The 21,474-nt window shown below is 36.2% G+C and overlaps 1 protein-coding gene across 1 annotated transcript in view; it reads right to left on the minus strand.

Moving 5' to 3' along the window:
• LOC126176558 (uncharacterized) overlaps positions 1 to 21,474 on the minus strand; it is a 179,239-nt gene that overhangs the window by 33,082 nt on the left and 124,683 nt on the right. The window contains exons 10-11 of the mRNA XM_049923718.1: positions 10,030 to 10,296; positions 2,867 to 3,175 (exon numbers count right to left, since the gene is read on the minus strand). Coding sequence (XP_049779675.1) covers positions 2,867 to 3,175; positions 10,030 to 10,296 — 576 coding nt within the window. The remainder of the gene's footprint in view (positions 1 to 2,866; positions 3,176 to 10,029; positions 10,297 to 21,474) is intronic.

Here is a 21,474-nt window from a genome sequence, read left to right on the forward strand (position 1 = left end):
GACAACCAGCCTCCACTGTAATTCAGTTGAGCATCGTGTGTGTTCCATGTTATACCTGTTGGACAAAGTGCTTGTTTAGTGCATTGATTCTGAACTGAGAACAGGACAGTGAATGAGCAAAGGATCAATTTAAAGTTTTGTTTTAAGCTTGGCAAGACACCAAAAGAAACACATGCAATGGTGGTATGTGTTTATGGGGATCAAGCACTGTCAGTGAAATGTGTATACGTGTGGTTTTCCCTTTTCAAGGAGGCCAGGAAAATGTTTCTGACAATCCCCTTAATAGACTATTGGTGACCATCGTCAGTGACAAAAATGCTTAGAAAGTGAGGACATTAATCACGAATGACCGACGTTAACAATGCTCATGATAATGGATGAACTGCAGATGAACTGTGAATCTCTGTGACAAATCCTTATCCAGGAGTTATGGAAGAGGAGAACGTGTTGTCATCGTGTGCCACATCACTTGACTGGCAGATAGAAGCAATCATGTTTAGAGACTTCACAGAATTTTGTCAAAATGGTGGCTGTGACACCCAATTTCTTCAAATGTATTTTCACTATGAATGAAACTTGGTTTCTCCAGTATGACCCTCCCAAAGCATGGAATGGCATTCTCTGATATCTCCTCATCGGAGGAAGATCATAGCTGAAAAATTCACACATCAAAATAATGCTTATCTCCTGTTTTGATAGTCAAGGCATTATCTATAAGAAATTTCTACCTGAGAGAGCAACATTGAATGCTGCATGGTATCTTAAAATTTTTGACTCATTTCATGCATCATCTGTGCTGGATATGACCCAAGTACACATAACAAGCAAGGTTCCTGGCTTTTTATTCATGACAACGCTCACCCACACACAGCCATTATTGTCAAAGAGCTCATGGCAAAAAAGGGGGTGGTGCAACTTGAACATCCGCCATACTCACCGGATCTCAATCCTCCAGACTTCTTGCTATTCCCTCAACTCAAACTTGCTTTGAAAGGAAAGAGATTTGATGATATTCCTGACATACAACAAAATGTGATGCGGTGTTTGAACACCATCCCAAAGGAAGACTTGGTGCAAAGTTTCCAGGACATGTATTGTAGAGCTCAGCAGTTCATAGTTGTGGGAGGTGACTAATTTGAAGGACAGTAAGGTTACTGTAGTTCATAGTTTATCTACATTAATGTTACAGGACTATTCACCAAACTTTATTGTCAGAGGTTGTATGCAGCTTCACAAATCACATAGTTTACAACCATTTCCTAACAATAACTTTTCTGAAATGTGCAAGTGGAAACTTTTTCTAAAACAGAATGTCTCTCTCTTTTTAATATGACATGGTAAGCACTTACAGCCATAGAGTACTACTTGTTCATTTGTATGTGAACATGTCTTGAGACCTGGCCAATTATTATCCTTCTTCTTCCAACCCTCCTGATGTCAATCTCTGCTAATCCATATCATTTATGCCCCTCTATTCCCAATCCTGATTTCATCCTATTCAACTTTATTGTCAGAGGTTGTATGCAGCTCCATACAATATGTTTCACTTGAATGCTTGCTTCACAAATCACATAATTTACAACCATTTCCTAACAATAACTTTTCTGAAAGGGCCAGCTCTACAGTCTCTCTCAATCCTTACTCAACCATATTTTCTGTTCTTGTTTCTCTGTGTCAATACAAATTCCACTTCCCTTTTTTACTGTTTCTAGGATGTACTCTCTAGGATATAACCCTTCTCCTCTCCCCATCTGCACAGGTAACAACCATCTCCTGTATGCACACCTAATACATTCATATCTGTATGATATTCAACAGAATGTGCTCCTTTTGTTTATCTCTTACCGTAATATATCTCTTTTCAGTCACCACCATTCAATAGAAGTGAGTCTTCTGTCTTTTTTTTTTTTTTTTTTTTTTTTTTTTTTTTTTTTTTTTTTTATGTGATGAGCATATTTTCAGGTATAACAAAACTGGAACTGAAGGCACTTTACAGTATCTGACATGAGAGGAAGCAAAGAATCTTCCATGCAAAATGGAAATGTAGCGCAACTGTATATGTATATTACATGAACTGATATCGTTGCAAAAATGCAAAATGTTGCAACTTAACAACTATAAATAATAATATTTTTGTAGAGAAAAACTGAAACAGTTTAACAGGTGTGTGTGTGTGTGTGTGTTTGTGTGTGTGTGTTGGAGAAATAAAAATATAACTAATTAACTGATCAGTTCAGAGAATATTTGATTATTTTGACTCTTAAGGATAGAAGATTCATTTCAGCAACAGCAACAAGACAAATAACAATGTTCATTATTAACAGCCCTGTCCCACTTCAGTATGCTCCTAATTGTTATTCTTTGACACTTATTAGAGCAATCATGTAATTATTAAAACAAGCAATCAAACTGCCATTACTGTACTTCGTATAACTGAGGAAGCTGCAGCATATTTCATAACAGAACCTTTCCTGTTAATTTTATTGCATCCAGTTATAGCTTGAATACGCATAAATAAACTATTGGCACTGAATGATAGTGACCATTTATACAAGCTACAAATATATGTCTGACAATTCTGTTATACAAAGTCTTAAATTGTACCAAATCCCTGAAGATTCTTCTTCATAATTGGATCTATACAATATGATGAATGAATAACTGAATGAATGAGTTTTTTATTTTGTTGATATAATTTGTGAAGAAGTAAAAACACAGGTTTCTTTTCAATGATACTTGTTAGTTTGAGCATTTTTGGAATGTGAAATATATCTTACAGATTGTCATTGAAATGACTGAAACAAAACTGGAATTACATTAAATTTCAATTATCTCTACATAAAATATTTGTGGATTTCGTGCATACCTTCTTGAGTAATCATGACTGAGGCACTACCTTCTATTCTTTCACCAAGTATAAGAGCTGCACATATCCACTGTCCAATATCTTCTTTGCCAAGTTTGTGTATTTTCAAACCACAGTCTCCATATTGTAGACCAGCGCCATTGTAACTATAATGTTCATAAATAGATACATCAGTCAATCTAAAGCCTTTCCCATCAGGCCTAACAAAGCGGCAGTACTTCAAGCTATGTCCAGTAGGTACTGAGTGACAAATGAAAGATGCTGAATCACCACTTTGTGTGACTGCTTTATCAGCATACAGTGTTGATCCTGTAATGAAGACAGATATTGAACGAAGTGGAGACATTGTACCAGTGCCCAGCACATATATTAAATTTTCATTATGACACCTGTTCACCTGCATCTCCCAATTGTTTCAGTGATTAATCTCCCAATTGTTTCAGTGATTAATGGTCAAACCCAATTTGCTAACATATCCATTCATATGATAATATATAATACATTTACTGAAATTCTTTCAACCATCATAAAATTAGTATACAAACCAAAATTTATGTGTACATTTTCATATTTGTGATGTATCTCTTCAGACTTTGCATTGTATTTTGGTTTTGTGTAGATAATTCTCACTTTGTACTATTTTTCAGTGAACTTCTTTTTATTTGATACTTTAATCTAGCAGTAGGTTAAACTATTTAATGTCTTACAGAAATTTGTTGATATGGGGTGGCCCACTGTTTATCCAAATAAATTTCACATTCATCATAAGTTGAGACAGTAATGAGAAAGACAAAATTAATTTAGTGTTAGAATCAATGTTCAGTTATTGAAATCATGAGGTGGACTGTTAGTGGTGAACACTAACAAAATAATTTATAATATTAAAAAAATGAAAAGTAATATAATAAATTCACAATTCAGTAATATCAATACTGTATTGTCATAAAAATATCAATTATTAAGAAAAACTATATGCTACATGTCCTACAGTTTAGTGACTAATGTAAAATTGTGTCAAATAGCAAAAGCAATTACATTTAATTGAAAAATAACGTATCATAATAAGCTGATTGATGAACAATAGTGGAAATTCCTGGATGGAGCAATATTTTCTACTGTATTTAAGAAATTATTATTAGCATTTGCTACCTTGAATCATGAGCTTTATGTATAAGTCAGTGGTAATATTATCTTGTTCTTTGGCTGCTGTCCTGTCTCTTGTTTCACTACATTCTGTACAGCCTGAACTCTGTCAGAATTACTGTTTTCTTACATAATGCACATACTCCTTGACTTTTAATAACTTTTGAATAGTTTGCAACTACTGCAGGATCTTTACTTGTTCTTACCAACAGGTACAACTCTATTTTCTTTCTGATGCAAAACTGTTATTGAAAATTACACACCAAGTAACTGAATATTACTGTGTAAAACCAATTGACGTCAGCTTGGATAATAACAAAAAATATAGTCAAAATATTTGCAAACTAATCAAAACTTAAATCCCATCTGCTTCACAGTCAGAACTATGTTATATTCCGTTTTATGGCAGACAAAAATGTTAGTATTTTATATACTGTCATTACTTGTCTTAACAGAAGAATCTCCTGAGGTAAGCCTAGTACAGTAGTTCATTGAGGCCACCATACTAGGCTTACCACAAGAAAATTCTTTTGCAAAAGTAGTCAGTAAAAATAATATTTAAACAGATAATTAAACAAAGCAAGACTACCAAACTATGTATTCATTCAATTTCACTTTAATGTTTGTACACACACATAGGATGTTCAAACAAAAGATGTTCTTACATTCACATATCATTACATTTGATCTTTAGTGATAACTAACAATAAAACTCCACTTGAGGTGAAATTCAGTATGCGCAACCATAATATAAGAGTCAAGAATAAATTCCACATTGATTTTGAATCCTTACCTCAAGTTTAGCAAGAAATACTCTATTCTGATGCTGAAGCCTTTGGCAACCTGCTCAAAACCACCTGCCACTAACCATTCCAGACAAGATTCTCATTACAATTGGGCCTTAGTTTTCTAAATTTGAGGAAGAACTTTGTCTGCTAACTTAATCTACTTTTAAATGTGCCTGTTTGCCACTCAAGGCCTTCTCTGTGTGGTGAGTAGCAATCTATATTAATAATAGTTTTTTTCTCTTGTTTAGGAACATTAGAGACCACATCAGGTTGCTGTTACACATTTCTGGAAGCCTATTTCGATACCCAAAATTGTTGCATTATTTCTCTAGCTACCTGTATTCTCTCTTCTGTTCAGCCACTGCTCTACTCATGCTCACTATGGAAGCCTTTAAAGCTGTTGATCAGTGATCTGTTCTTTGATCAGTTACAGATTCTCCGTTATTCACTTCAGTACACTTGCCCTTGCCCTTGCCCTTGCCCAGGAGCAGAAAGACTTACCCTTTTGCTCCTGGGATTGGAATGATTCCTTATCCTCTTATAACAAGAAAAGTTGAAAAATAAGTACTATTGTGAACTCTTGACTCAGCCTTGTTAGAAGCAAGACATATTTTCAGACTCTTTTTCTGAAAGTCATGGTGTCTAAGCAGACTTTCTTTTGAATGTAAAACAAATTGTTTCTAACATACGAACAGTCATATGTTAGAGACTTGCTGGAAGTTACATAATTTGCTGAGAGTGAGAATTTGTTAATGTGCATGAAAGTCAAATAAATCGTTGATTGACAAAAAGTAAAGTTTGTGTGGCTACTTATTTCACAAGTATAAAGATGCTTGGAAGTTCCTGTACCTAGCATTATTCAACAGAGGTGAAGTCAATAGAGTTTCCAGCAGCTGGCTATCCAGTAAAGAAGAGTGGCTGCAAACCCCAAGTAAGTCATTTCTTAAAGAAGTGTGAAGTTTGTATGTCTACACTCACACTTTAAGTCGACAGAACGTTAGAAGAGGTATTAACCAACTCATCACAAAACATGTAAATGTACAACACACTGTGGTGCATATGATAATGCTTAGGCTATTGTAGTCAGGCATCAACAAAGAGAAAATCAGTATATAACAGATATTTACAATGATCATCTCACTGAACAGAAGATTTGCAAAAGTCAGATGTTGATAATTTCCAAGACTGACTGCCTATCAAAGTCGTGGGGTCCAAACGATAATTTCGAATGTGCAACCGTAATTGATCACACGGCTCTGGTGGTGGATGTTAGGAGTATGTTTACAGTGGTCACTACAGCAACAACAAAAGAAGACCATTACAAAAATATGTGTAATTACAAAGGAGATGACTTATCTTACTTGTCGTCGGTTTTGTAGTCATGTGAAAGTCCATGTGATGTGTATGCTGTGGGAACAATTCCCTTTTTGCCATTAATTTGTGCATGTATGTAACTTAGAGCACCTAAGGGAATGACGGAAAACAGATAAAAATGAAGATCACAAATAAGTGATCATAATGCCCGCCACCAGAGTCGCATGATAAATTTGCAATCGCATGTTCGATATGTATCATTTGGACCCCACGACTTTGATAGGCAATCATTCTTGGAAATTACCCATATGTTACTTAACAGTCATGTTATTTGAACAATAGAAAATCCACAATGTTATTTGTTGTTATAAATAATAAATACATATCAGTCAGTGCTACTTAGAAATATGTCAGTGGAATAGAAGAAGTTGGTCACCAATACACGCTTTATGCTTCTCTTAAAAAGAATTTTATTAGTAATTAAGCTGCTTATGGCTGTTGGTAAGTTATTGAAAATATGTGTTCCATCTTTTTGTGATAAAGTAAGACTTTAAATCTATGGGAAGATTATTATGATTTCTAGTATTGATTCCATGAACTTTTTGATTCAAAAAACATTAGCTTGGGTTGGTGAGTTACTCTAAAAAATGATCCTTAGGAAATCATGGAATGAAAGTAAGCGAAGTATGCAAGCTGTTTTATTTTCATATCACATTTATATAACAACATATGCTTTGCAAACAAAGATTTGTTTGGGTGCTTCAGCATTTCTATGGTATGCTCCGCCCAACTGTCTTTACTGCAAAGTTGTAATCCAAGAACTTAACACTGTCAATCTCTTTTATTTGGTTGTCTTCATATTTTATGCGCATACTGAGTGGAAACCTTCTAAAAGTTCTAATCTGCATTTAATCTGTCTCTGCTAAGTTTAGTGACAAAGATTTGGCTATGAACAATTTCTTGATATTCATGAATATTTCATTAACCATTCTTTTTAAAACTGTATTTAATTTACTATTTACTGCAATGTTTGTATCATCTGCAAACAAAACACACTTGGTATCTGGTTATGTTACCAAAGAAATGGCATTAATAAAAAGTAACAGCCATAAGATGGAACCTTGTGGGGCACCGTATATAATCAGTTTCTAGTTGGATGGTAACTGATGGCTTAATACAGAACTCTTTTCCATTCACAGCTTTTGTTTCCAGTCAGAGAGATATGATCTGAACCATGTTGCACCAATTCCTGTTATCCCATAACATTCTAATTTACTGAAAAGGATACTGTGATTTACAGATTCAGATGCCTTTGACAGTCCACAGAGTATGCCAGTAGATTGTAATTAACTATCTAATCAATTCACTACACTTTTGCTGTATATGTAAATTTCCTGCTCAAATCATAATCCTGTAGAAATCTGAACTGTGACTTTGACAATATATTACTTGTTGTCAGACAGTGTAGAAGCCAGTTGTATAATACCTTACTTAAAATATTTGAGAATACTATCAAAAGTGACACTGAGTAGAAATTTGACTGCATTTCTTTATGTTGTTTCTAAAACAAAGGTCTAACGTTAGCATATTTCAACCATTCATGAAATTTTCCACTGATAAGTGACTGGTTATACAAACAACTTAATATGTTACTAAACTCAGAAGCATACTCTTTAATTAAGTTTGCTAATATTTGATCGTAACCACTAGAATTTTTTGGTTTTAAAGATTTTACAGTAGGCTATAATTGTACTGTTGTAGTGAGGATCATATCCATATTACTGAAGTTATTTGTAATGACTGGTTTGAGAAATTCCATGGCAGCATCTACTGAACCTGATAACCCATTATTTTCAGTAACAGTTTTGAAATGCATGTTGAAAAGTTTTGTCACTCTGTGCCCACATATCATTTACACTAAATGCTATCTGCTCCTGTTTATCTCTGGTTCTAACACTCTCCTCCTCCACTTTATCCAGTCATGTTTCTTGTTTTGTTACCTGATGTCACTAACCTTTTTCACATTTTTCAATATGTCTTGTAATGAACTATACAGGGTGTTACAAAAAGGTACAGCCAAACTTTCAGGAAACATTTCTCACACACAAAGAAAGAAAATATGTTATATGGACATGTGTCCGGCAACACTTACTTTCCATGTTAGAGCTCATTTTATTACTTCTCTTCAAATGACATTAATCATGGAATGGAAACACACAGCAACAGAACAGACTTCAAACACTTTGTTACAGGAAATGTTCAAAGTGTCCTCCGTTAGCGAGGATACATGCATCCACCCTCCATCGCATGGAATCCCTGATGCGCTCATGCAGCCCTGGAGAATGGCGTATTGTATCACAGCCATCCACAATATGAGCATGAAGAGTCTCTACATTTGGTAGCGGGGTTGCGTAGACAAGAGCTTTCAAATGCCCCCATAAATGAAAGTCAAGAGGGTTGAGGTCAGGAGAGCATGGAGGCCATGGAATTGGTCCTCTACCAATCCATCGGTCACCGAATCTGTTGTTGAGAAGTGTACGAACACTTCGACTGAAATGTGCAGGAGCTCCATTGTGCATGAACCACATGTTGTGTCGTACTTGTAAAGGCACATGTTCTAGCAGCACAGGTAGAGTATCCCGTATGAAATCATGATAACATGCTCCATTGAGCATAGGTGGAAGAACATGGGGCCCAATCAAGACATCACCAACAATGCCTGCCCAAATGTTCACAGAAAATCTGTGTTGATGACATGATTGCAGAATTGCATGCGGATTCTCATCAGCCCACACATGTTGATTTTGAAAATTTACAATTTGATCACGTTGGAATGGAGCCTCATCCGTAAAGAAAACATTTGCACTGAAATGAGGATTGACACATTGTTGGATGAACCATTCGCAGAAGTGTACCCGTGGAGGCCAATCAGCTGCTGATAGTGCCTGCACACACTGTACATGGTATGGAAACAACTGGTTCTCCTGTAGCACTCTCCATACAGTGACGTGGTCAATGTTAACTTGTACAGCAGCAACTTCTCTGATGCTGACATTAGGGTTATCGTCAACTGCACGAAGAATTACCTCGTCCATTGCAGGTGTCCTCATCATTCTAGGTCTTCCCCAGTCACAAGTCATAGACTGGAATGTTCCGTGCTCCCTAAGACGCTGATCAATTGCTTCGAACGTCTTCCTGTTGGGACACCTTCATTCTGGAAATCTGTCTCGATACAAACATACCACGTCACGGCTATTGCCCCGTGCTAATCCATACATCAAATGGGCATCTGCCAACTCCGCATTTGTAAACATTGCACTGACTGCAAAACCACATTCGTGATGAACACTAACCTGTTGATGCTACGTACTGATGTGTTTGATGCTAGTACTGTAGAGCAATGAGTCGCATGTCAACACAAGCACCGAAGTCAACATTACCTTCCTTCAATTGGACCAACTGGTGGTGAATTGAGGAAGTACAGTACATACTGACGAAACTAAAATGAGCTCTAACATGGAAATTAAGCGTTTCCGGATACATGTCCACATAACATCTTTTCTTTATTTGTGTGTGAGGAATGTTTCCTGAAAGTTTGGCCGTACCTTTTTGTAACACCCTGTAGAATCATCAGAACTGCTTCTGAGTGACAGATACTGTTCCTTTTTTGTGTTAGAAGATACCTTCATCCCTTGAGCAATCCAAGGTCTTTTCTGGGGGAAAACAACTTTCAAATTAGATGAAGACTTTATTAATAAAAGTGTTGTACTTTTCATTCATGACATACACGCTGAATATATCATTCTAGTTCATGTCTTTCAGGAGCTCCCTAAAATAAGGTTTGGCTACCCTCCTGAATGCAGACAGTATATTTTGTATTGTGATCAGTAGTAACAGAAATAGCTCATATGGACATACCTGTAACAGTGACATCAATGTAAACAACTTTCTCTTCATTTGGTAGGCCAAGATGACATTCCCATGAACCAGCATCTTCCATATTTGCAGTAGTTACTACCATACAACTTCCTGACAGCAGGTCAGTATTTGCATTCACTCGGGTTCCATTGGGGTGCCTTATCCAACAATAACTTAAACTGTGGTCAGCTTGACACGATACAAATAGCTCAGATCGAACCAAAACAATTTCTTTTCGCCTCTCAGTTTTCAGTTCTCTTATTTCATCTGAAGAAGATAAGTTAAGATATAAATTACTGAAGCATATGATGAGACACATATGTGACAGATACCTAATTACTTATATTAATCTCATAAATATTGAGATACCTTCATTTTTTGTGTTTTGAAGATCCTGTTATGAAGGAGAACATTAAGTATCCTGAAATGAATCAAGGTACAGATTAACAGAGACAAACAACAGTTGGTAATCAATGCTACTCACTGTTTTAATAACCAACTTTTGATAAGATGCATATATCACTTATAAAGAACACATCAAAGTTAATGGGAAACCTAATACTAACAAAACTGTTGCTACTTTCTGAATTTGTGCTATGTAACTGCCATTTTTCAGCTTAATATGTACATGAGAATATTGAAATTTGTTAAGTAATAACAGCTACTTATGTGCTTAAAGTATAGTGCCCTGTCCACAGCTAACAGTGCCACATGTAATGCTCATTTGAAGAGAATTGTGTAACTCGTGCAGTTGTATTGTGATGTATTTTTATGGGTACTCTTATCTAAATAAGCAGCTCATGCATCATTCATTGGACAAGTCATCTTATATTCAAGGTAGGTACATAAATACAGATAAAGATTATATGACAATATGTATAACAGACTGGTCACACAATTTTCACTTCTATGCATTAATACATGTTAATATAATAACATAAAAGTTGGAAACTATGCACAAACTGACTACAGTAAGAAGTATCATGGCTGGGCCACTGATGGAAACAGGTAAGGGTCCTGGTAGGAATGACTAGAATACTTGGTCAACTTAAAAAGTGTCCTGCAAAATATCTTGCTGTTCAGCCACCACCTTGGATATGCAGGTATTATCGTTGAGATTTGGTCTTTGATTAGTACCCTTGTGTTATCAGCAAACCTTCCAATGTCTGAACAACCCTTTACATTCACTGAATGGAATCAGGCAGAACAGAATACCATTGGTGTAGTTTGTCAATCTGATCATCTGCATTCTGTTATGGATAAAAGACACAATCCATGAAAAAGTATGCTTAGTTGTATTTTATGGCCAAACAACCAAGGCATTGAAATAGTCATAGAATTTAATAAAACTGAGTACCATACTAAGACATGAACCTTAGACCTTTGGCTTCATGGGCAAGAGCCCTATTGACTGAGGTTTCCCAACACAACTCACGACCTTCCCTCACTACTTAACTCCTGCCAGTACCTCTTCTCCTACATTCCAAATTTCACAGAAGTGCTCCTGCTTACCTTGTGGTACTGGCATTCCTGGAACAAATGATAGTGTGGTTAAATGCCTCAGACATAGCCTATTTGTTGCTTCCAATTCCTCATGGAGCAATATGTATGAGGCTGAAGATACCTCTACATTCACCGCTTAATACTGGTTCTCAAAACCTTGTGAGTAGGATTTTATGGCATAATTGGTGTCTACCTTCAAGCACCTGCCAGTTTAAGTTTTACAGCATATATGTGTTGCTCTTCCATGTATCCAACAAAACTGTGAGCATTCATGTGTCCTTTATTGTATATGTTGAATATCCCCCGTTACTCCTATGTGGCATGGGTCTCTCACACTTGAGCAATATTCTAAGATGGGCCACACAACTGATTCATGACTGAATAAGGTTTTCTAGTATTCTGCCACCTGCTTAACTATAAATGAAATTATGTGATTGTTCCATTTCAAGTCCCTACTGTTATATCTACTATATCCACTATCTATCATAACTGCACAGACTATCTTGGTATGCCTCACGGCGGACTCCACACTCGCACTGAATGCCATCTATCTGGACAGGGACTGTGGACAGGTGGTGTTCAGTGGGAGTGTGGATCTGCCTTGAGGTGTACTGAGATAGTCTGCGAAGTTGCAATAATGCTGTGTCTTGGATGGTGCTGTGGTTGCCGTGAGTTGTACTGAGATAGTCCATGAAGCTGCAATAACGCTGTGTTTTGGATGGTTTAGTGGTTACCGCACCTGCCTAGTAGGTAGGAGATCTGGTGTTCGAATCACAGTCTGGTACACAGTTTTGCCCATTGCCGCTGATTCCGCTTAATGTCCCACTGCAGCTGATAACAGTCATCTCCCTTCAATTTACATGTAGTGATTCACAGCTGCAGGATCTGCTTGATGTCTGTTCTTCCGAAGGAACAGACACCATGCATTCAGATAATACAATTAAAAGACACTTACATATAGCTTTCAGCCACAGCCTTCATCAGTACAATAGAGACACACACCTTTCGCACACACGCAAGTACACTTCATGCACATATGACCACCAACTCCAGCATCTCAGGCTGGAATGGCTTAGGCATAGCCTATTTGTTGTTTCCCAGTCCCTATGGAATATCCCATTACTCCTCTTCAACATGGGTCCCTTGCTCTTGAGGTGGAACACATTCCAGCTCGAGATGCTGGAGTTGGTGGTTGTGGCATGTGAGGTGTGTTTGCTTGTGTGTATGAACAGTGTGTGTCTCTCTTTTGGTGATGTGGGCTGTGGCTGAAAGTGATATCTAAGTGTCTTTTAATTGTGCCTGTCTGCAACATGACATGTCATCTTTACGGTAACTAGCAATCTGTCTTTTCCTATGTTGTTGACAAGCCTTCCTGTAGTTTTCTACTGTTATATCTAGGAATTTGTGTGATGGAAATGTGACTAATTTGAAGTTGTAATCATAAACTACAATTTTTCTGCCATTTGTGAAGTACAGTTCTATACACAACATGGATTCCAAAAATCTAAATCTACTGAGGTTGCTATTTTTGCATTCCTAAATGAAGCCTTAAATGCAACAGACAGCAAGGAGCATATCTCAGCCATATTTCTAGACAACTCTAAAGCACTCAATGTCATCAGTCATAACATCTTGCTTAAGAAACTTGAATCTGTAGGTACTAGGGGCCCAGCTATTGAATGGATCAAATCATACCTCCAAAATAAAGATCAAGTAGTTGAGCTATCCAAGAAGGGAACAAGATAAAGACCTACTGCTCACAAAAGCAGAGCATTAAGTACAGTGTACCACAAGGATCCATTCTAGGACCAATTCTGTTTCTACTGTTTGTAAATGACTTGGAACCAACCAGTCCACACCATAATTACTTAAAGTTCACAGATGACACAAATGTGGTAATAGAAGGAAGAGATTAAAAAGTGTACCACCTAAACTACAGACTGGTTTTCTGGAAAAAATGTTTAGTAATAAACACAGAAAAAACAGTTACAATGCACTTACACACAGTGCAAAATAAATGCCCACTAACACCAGACATAGCGTTCTTTATCAGAGCCCTTGAAAATGTAAGCCCTACAAAATTTCTTGGAATATGAATCCAAGAAGATCTAAGATGGATTCAAAATGCAAAATACATTACAAATAAATTGAATATCATTTGCTATGTTATCAAAATTCTTTCTGGTTGCACATTGAAAGAGACACTAAAAAAATGTATTCTTCACCCAGGCAGCATCTTTATTGCGATATGGCATAATCTTTTGGGGAAATGCATCTGCCATCAAAAGTTGTTTTATTTGCAAAAGAAAATTGTAAGAGCCATAGAAAATGTTGCCACAAGAAGCTCATGCAAGCCCTTATTTAAGGGGCTCCGGAACGTCCTATACTTGTAATGTTAAAATAACCATTATAAATTACATCTTTCCTCACAAAGTATTTGAGGTAGGAAGTTGAACATTTTACAGATTATTTATTGGAATATGGGCTACAACTTAACACAGGGATTTTACAAAATTTTAGTTCAGTTATTAAAGATGATTTTTTTTTTCAATTGTAATGAAAATTCACAACATTTTTTTGCAATTTTTTATTTATATATTCAAAAATATACAGTTTTTTTGGAAAAAGGCTGTGTTAAATTATGCAGAAGGTACTGTGTAACATTTACTGAAAGTTTGAAACAAATATGTTTGGAAGATCCTTAGAAAACATGTAATTAGTATGAGAAAATAAAAGTTTTGGGAATCGAGCGACAAAGATTGGATTAACTTTTTAGTGCATTCCAGGTCCATAGGATGGATTATCTTCATCCTCTGCAAACTTCTCCTCCAGCTTCCTCTTGTTCCTCCTCCTGTTTACTCTTGCTTTTATTTCTAGACTCTTTACAGCCCTGTCTGCAGCCCGAAGGCGTTCCTTGTCTAAAGCAAGCATCGCTCGTACCTTGTTAGAATGTTATTATTTACAGTAATAACACATACCTTTGGCTTTCCAACATTTCTCCTTTTCTTAAAAGCCTTCAGAGGATTTCTAATAACTTTACTTTTACTCATTATTATACTTCAACAAAACAGAGACTCAAGAAACAGAATTAATTACGAATATTTTCGAGATAACGACAGAGTAAATAAACATGAAACAATCGACAATCACACCAGCGATATATATTGAACCATCACAGGTTAGCCACAACACATACTTTATCTCACATCACTAAAATATACCTGATGAACACGGACGTTAATAATAACACCATTTGACAGCAGTTTAACAGCGCCACAGTGGGTCACGCCCACGTAGAACACATTTCAAAAAAATTTAAAAATAGTTGTAGTCTTCGGAATTGAATAAATTATATATCTATTAAAAGCTAATAGTCTGCAGATTCAGAAAACGCAAAAAAGTAAAAATTGAACTTTTCATGATTTTGAGCCTTTCCGGAGCCCCTTAAGAAACTTCACATCCTTCCGCTACCATGTCTATATATCTTACAAGTAATAATATTTGTTAGGAAAATCTTAGAAAATAGCAAGGGTCTTGTATCGACTAACCAAAGAATCCATCTGTATAACACAAGGAGAAAGCAGGATACACGTGTTCAACATGCATACACAATGCTAAAGCGGAATGGACCACTGTAAACAGGAAACAGACTGTACAATAAGCTAACTAATAACATTAAAACAATAAAAGACACTTCAAAATTTAAAACTGCTATCCACAAATATTTATTACAAAAGTGTTGTTATAGTATAGATGAATATCTTGAAACATTAAAATTTGTTCTGTCCAAGTTCTGCACTTTGTATGTAAGCCTGAACAACTTAGTACAGAAGTGTGTCACCTTTACTGTTTTACTTCAGTAATGTATTTTTAAATGTATATGGTACTTTTGAATTTCCATGTTATTTGCTTATATGTTTCTTTCCCTTAATAATGTGAACTTATTTAGAAATAGCGCGCAATTCCAAATTTTTCACAAATTTTCCACCTATACATTTTTCTGTTCCTTGGCATTACACATGTGTTATATGAACACTTGTATCATTATAAGATCACTGACATAATCATTTTAATCATGTATCATCTCATCTCCATTTTTGACTTGGCCTATATCATCATATGCTCCTCTGCACACAATGTATTATCTACAGGATAAATAAAATTACAATTACAATATATTTCTGTATATTTAAAATAAATTGTCAGTCTCTGTCACCACTTCAAAATCTTATTAAGTTCTAGTTGGATATTTGTGAAACTTTGTTCAGGCAGTACTTCACTATAAATAATCATCTGCAAAAATCTGAGGTTACTGACAATGTTGTCTGCCAGGGAATTAATATACAACATAAACAGAAAGGGTTCCATTACACTTCTCCCAAGAATGCCTAATGTTATTTATACTTCTATAAAGAAGTACTTTTTGTGTAGTTGCAGGGGGTGTGGTCTGGATGATTGACTGATCTGGCCTTGTAACATTAATCAAAACGGCCTTGCTGTGATGGTACTGTGAATGGCTGAAAGCAAGGGGAAACTACAGCCGAAATTTTTTCTGAGGGCATGCAGCTTTTCTGTATGGTTTACTGGTGATGGCGTCCTCTTGGGTAAAATATTTCGGAGGTAAAATGGTCCCCCATTTGGATCAGGAGGACATTGTTATCAGGAGAACGAAAACTGGTGTTCTACAGATCGGAGCATAGAATGTCAGATCCCTAAATTGGGCAAGCATGTTAGAAAATTTAAAAAGGAAAATGGATAGGTTAAAGTTAGATATAGTGGGAATAAGTGAAGTTCAGTGGCACGAGGAACAAGACTTCTGGTCAGGTGAATACAGAGTTATGGATACAAAATCAAATATGGATAACTCAGGAGTAGGTTTAATAATGAATAAAAAAATAGAAATACAGGTAAGCTACTACAAACAGCATAGTGAACACATTATTGTAGCCAAGATAGACATGAAGCCCATGCCTACTACAGTAGTACAAGTTTATATGCCAACTAGCTCCACAGGTGATGAAGAGGTTGAAGAAATGTATGATGAAATACAGGAAATTATTCAGATAGTGAAGGGAGACAAAAATTTAATAGTCATGGGTGACTGGAATTCAAGAGTAGGAAATGGAAGAGAGGGAAAAGTAGTGGTTGAAAATGGAATGGGGTTAAGGAATGAAAGAGGAAGCCGCCTGGTAAAATTTTGCACAGAGCATAACTTAATCATAGTTAAAACTTGGTTTAAGAATGATGAAAGAAGGTTATATATGTGGAAGAGGCCTGAAGACACTGGAAGGTTTCAGACAGATTATGTAATGGTGAGATTGAGATTTAGGAATCAGGTTTTAAATTGTAAGACATGTCCAGGGACAGATGTGGACTCTGACCACAGTTTGTTGATTATGAACTAATCTAAACTGAAGAAACAGCAAAAAGGCAAAAATTATGCAAATAGGACCTGGATAAAGAGAAAGAACCAGAGGTTATGGAGAGTTTCAGAGAGAGCATTAATGAATGATTGGCAAGAACAGGGGAAAGAAATACAGTAGAAGAAAATGGGTAGCTTTGAGAGATGAAATAGTGTAGGCAGCAGAGGATCAAGTAGGTAAAAAGACAAGGGCTAGTAGAAATCCTTGGGTAACACAAGAGATACTGAATTTAATTGATGAAAGGAGAAAACTTAAAAGTGCAGTAAATAAACAGAAAAAATGAGTAGAAACATCTCAAAAATGAGATTGACAGGAAGTGCAAAACGGCCAAGCTGTGATGGATAGAGGACAAATGTGAGGATGTAGAGGCATATATCACTAGGGGTAAGATAGATACTGCATACAGGAAAATTAAAGAGATCTTTGGAGAAAAGAGAACCTCTTGTATGAATATCAAGAGCTCAGATGGAAAACCAGTTCTAAGCAAAGAAGGGGAAGCAGAAAGATGGAAGGAGTTATCTAGAGGGTTTATACAAGGGAGATGTACTTGAGGGCAATATTATGGAAATGGAAGAGAACTTAGATGAAGATGAAATGGGAGATATGATACTGCTTGAAGAGTTTGACACAGCACTGAAAGACTTAAGTCAAAACAAGGCCCCAGGAGTAGACAACATTTCGTTAGAGCTACGGATAGCATTGGGAGAGCCAGTCCTGACTAAATACTTCAATCTGGTGAGCAAGATGTATGAGACAGGAAAAATACCTTCACACTTCAAGAAGAATATAATAATTCCAATCCTAAAGAAAGCAGGTGTTGACAGGTGTGAAAATTACCAAACTATCAGTTTAATAAGTCGTGGCTGCAAGACACTAACTCGAATTCTTTACAGACGATTGGAAGAACTTGTAGAAGCTGACCTCATGGAAGATCAGTTTGGATTCCATAGAAATGTTGGAAGATGAGAGGCAATACTGACTGTATGACTTATCTTAGAAGCTAGATTAAGGAAAGGCAAACCTATGTTTCTAGCATTTATAAACTTAGAGAATGCTTTTGACAATGTTGATTGGAATACTCTCTTTCAAATTCTGAAGGTAGCAGGAGTAAAGTACAGGGAGCCAGATGGCAGTTATAAGAGTCAAGTGGCATGAAAGGAAGCAATGGTTGGGAAGGGAGTGAGACAGGGTTGTAGCCTATCCCTAATGTTATTCAATCTATATATTGAGCAAGCAGTAAAGGAAGTAGGAATTAAAATCCATGGAGAAGAAATAAAAACTTTGAGGTTTGCCAGTGACATTGTAATTCTGTCAGAGTCAGCGAAGGACATGGAAGAGCAGTTGAACGGAATGGACAGTGTCTTGAGAGGAGGATATAAGATGAACATCAACAAAAGCAAAACAAGGATAATGGAATGTAGTCAAATTAAATCAGGTGATGCTGTGGGAATTAGATTAGGAAATGAGACACTTAAAGTAGTAAAGGAGTTTTGCTATTTGTGGAGCAAAATAACTGATGATGGTCAAAGTAGAGAGGATATAAAATGTAGACTGGCAATGGCCATGAAAGCGTTTCTGAAGAAGAGAAATTTGTTAACGTGAAGTGTAGATATAAGTACCAGGAAGTCTTTTCTGAATTTATTTGTATGGACTGTAGCCCTGTATGGAAGTGAAACATGGATGATTAGTAGCTTAGACAAGAAGAGAATAGAAGCTTTCAAAATGTGGTGCTACAGAAGTATGGTGAAGATTAGATGGGTAGATCATGTAAATAATGAGGAGGTACTGAATAGAACTGGGTAGAAGAGGAATTTGTGGCACAACTTGACTAGAAGAAGGGATCTGTTAATAGGACATGTTCTGAAGCATCAAGGGATCACCAATTTAGTATTCAAGAGCAGTGTGGAGGGTAAAAATTGTAGAGGGAGACCAAGAGATGAATACACTAAGCAGATACAGAAGGATTTAGGTTGCAGTAGGTACCTGGAGAAGAAGGAGCTTGCACAGGATAGAGTGGCATGGAGAGCTGCATCAAACCAGTCTCTGGAGTGAAAATCACAACAACAACAAAAAACTCTTCATTCAAGACAACATCTGGGTCCTCCCCTCCAAGAGATCTCTTTCCAATCACAATTAAGTAAATAGAAATTGGTGTCTACCAGGTCAAATGCTTTTCAGCAGTCAAGAAATAGTGCATCCGTCATATTACCTTGGTCCATGGATTCCAGTATGTCATGTGAGAAATGATTAAGTTGGGTTTTATATGATAATAGTCTTCAGAAATCATACTTATTGGTACAAAAGCTGTCATTCTGTTTGCAGTACCTCATTACAGTTGAGCTCAGAATATTTCTATGATTCTGCAACAGATAGACATCAGTGAAATTGAATGATGGTTTTCTTGTAAATGATTGTGACCTTTGCTTTCTTCAAATCACTAGGCATTGTTTTTGTTCCATGGGTCTATACTATACTATATTATGGGTAAAAAGGGGCCTAACTCATATGCAAATTCTGTATAGACTCTGGCAGGCATTCCATTGGTCCCTGGATCCTTGACAAATTTGACTGATTTCATCTGTTTCTCAATGCCACTGGGGCTAAATCATAGCTGAGGGAAGTTTATTGTTCCTCATCCAACTCTCAATGAACTCTCATATGGCAATATATCTCCAACAGTACAAAAATAACATTACTTTATCACCATATTGTCGCTGTCTCTTATCTATTTCATGCATCTTTGCAGTTGTGTGAGACTTAAACTGGAACTGCACATTTGTCTTTTTCTTAGTAAAAGACTATTTGAAAATGGACTTAAGCATTTTTAATTTTGATTTGTTACACCAGATTTCGGTTTCCATGTCATCCCTGGGCAATAACCTCAGTTCCACTGACAGCCTTAACATATGAATAGAATTTAGCTGGGTTTTATGAGAGGTCTTCCAAAAAGATTCTAGTACAGTAGTCATTGGAGGTCTCGAAAGTTTCCCTAATTACAGCAAAATGCATTTCATTCAGTCTCAGTCTCTCTCTCTCTCTCTCTCTCTCTCTCTCTCTCTCTCTCTGTCTGTCTATCTTGGGACTGATGGCTTTTGTAGTCTGCTCCCTTCAGCCCCACAAACCAAACAATTAACCTGTCCATCTATTTTTTGTTCTATGCTTCATTTTACATCTATTACGTAACAGCCAATGTTCCTTCAGAAGTTTATCTACAGTGATATGATGCCATGGAGGATCACTTGCACCATAAACTGTTCTGCTTGGTATTCATTTATGCAGCGCAAGGCTAACCAACATTTAAACATAAGCCATAATTGCTCTACATGCTCTTGCTCAGAGCTAAATATTTTGAGTTTCTCTTCTTCAATACAATGCTACTGCCTCTTTATCTAGGTTACTAAAAATGAAAATCATACTTGTTTTAGCTGTGTTTTATACTTTAGTAATCATTGTGGCAACAAGTGCCTTATGATCAGTAATTCTGTTTTAAGTGCAGACAATATCAGTTAGGTCAGGACTATTTGCAACAATTAGATCTAATACATTTTCATTAGGAGCAGGCTCCTGAACTATTTGTTTGAAGTAATTTTCAAAGAACACATTTTCTTTTATTTTGTTGGATCTTTTCACACTCACAGAACCACAAAGGAAGTAGTTAGAACATGTTTAAGAGGGAGTGCAGGTAAAGTAGGATTCAGGCTAAGATAGACCCATGTCTTACATTTGAGAAAGAGAGGAAAGGATGGAGGTTGTATTAGAGATATTTGAGAACACTGACAAACCTGTAGAACTCAGCTTTTGAACTTACAAATCATTTGTATGACACTGTCAACAGCCCAAAGAGTTAATATATAAAGGTTTTCCAAACATTTTTCAAAATTACACAAGTCATTTATTTGAAAGAATAATTTTGGTATTAATAAATTAAGTAGCTGATAATATTAATTTTAAAAAATAAAAACATAAAATGGTCATGAACAGTTAACAGACAATATAATTGAATCAAAAGTAATATCAGGAAAAGCTAAAGGAAAAACAACATTTATCCTGAGGACTCCACTCATATCTTCTGAACTGACATTTCAATTCAAAAGAGTTTAATTTCCAGAGAGATCAAGATTTAGTATCACTATAAATAAGGCACAAAGACAGATGTAAATATGTTGTGGAACAATTTGAAAGAACCATGCTGTTAACATAGTCAGCTCCATGTAGCTTTCTCTATGGATGGGGAAACCCAAAGAATTTATGCATCCACTCACCAAATAACAAGATGGCAATTGTAGTTCATAAGCAAGTATTGTGACAGAATAAGTTAGTTAAGTATGAAATATAGTGAAAACAAAGAAAAGTTTTGTTTCTCTAAATTCCAAAATATTCTCAAATGTTGTTGGAAGTTCCTGAATTTTTTAGTGCTCTCAAATATTTTGGAATGTTTTCCATGCTCTGTAAAGAAGTGGTTTCAAATTATGGTATTGTTGAATACTACAGTGAATTGGAGTATATTTTGGAGCATTTG

The sequence above is a fragment of the Schistocerca cancellata genome, chromosome 3 (assembly GCF_023864275.1).
Source record: "Schistocerca cancellata isolate TAMUIC-IGC-003103 chromosome 3, iqSchCanc2.1, whole genome shotgun sequence".
Lineage (NCBI taxonomy): Eukaryota > Metazoa > Arthropoda > Insecta > Orthoptera > Acrididae > Schistocerca > Schistocerca cancellata.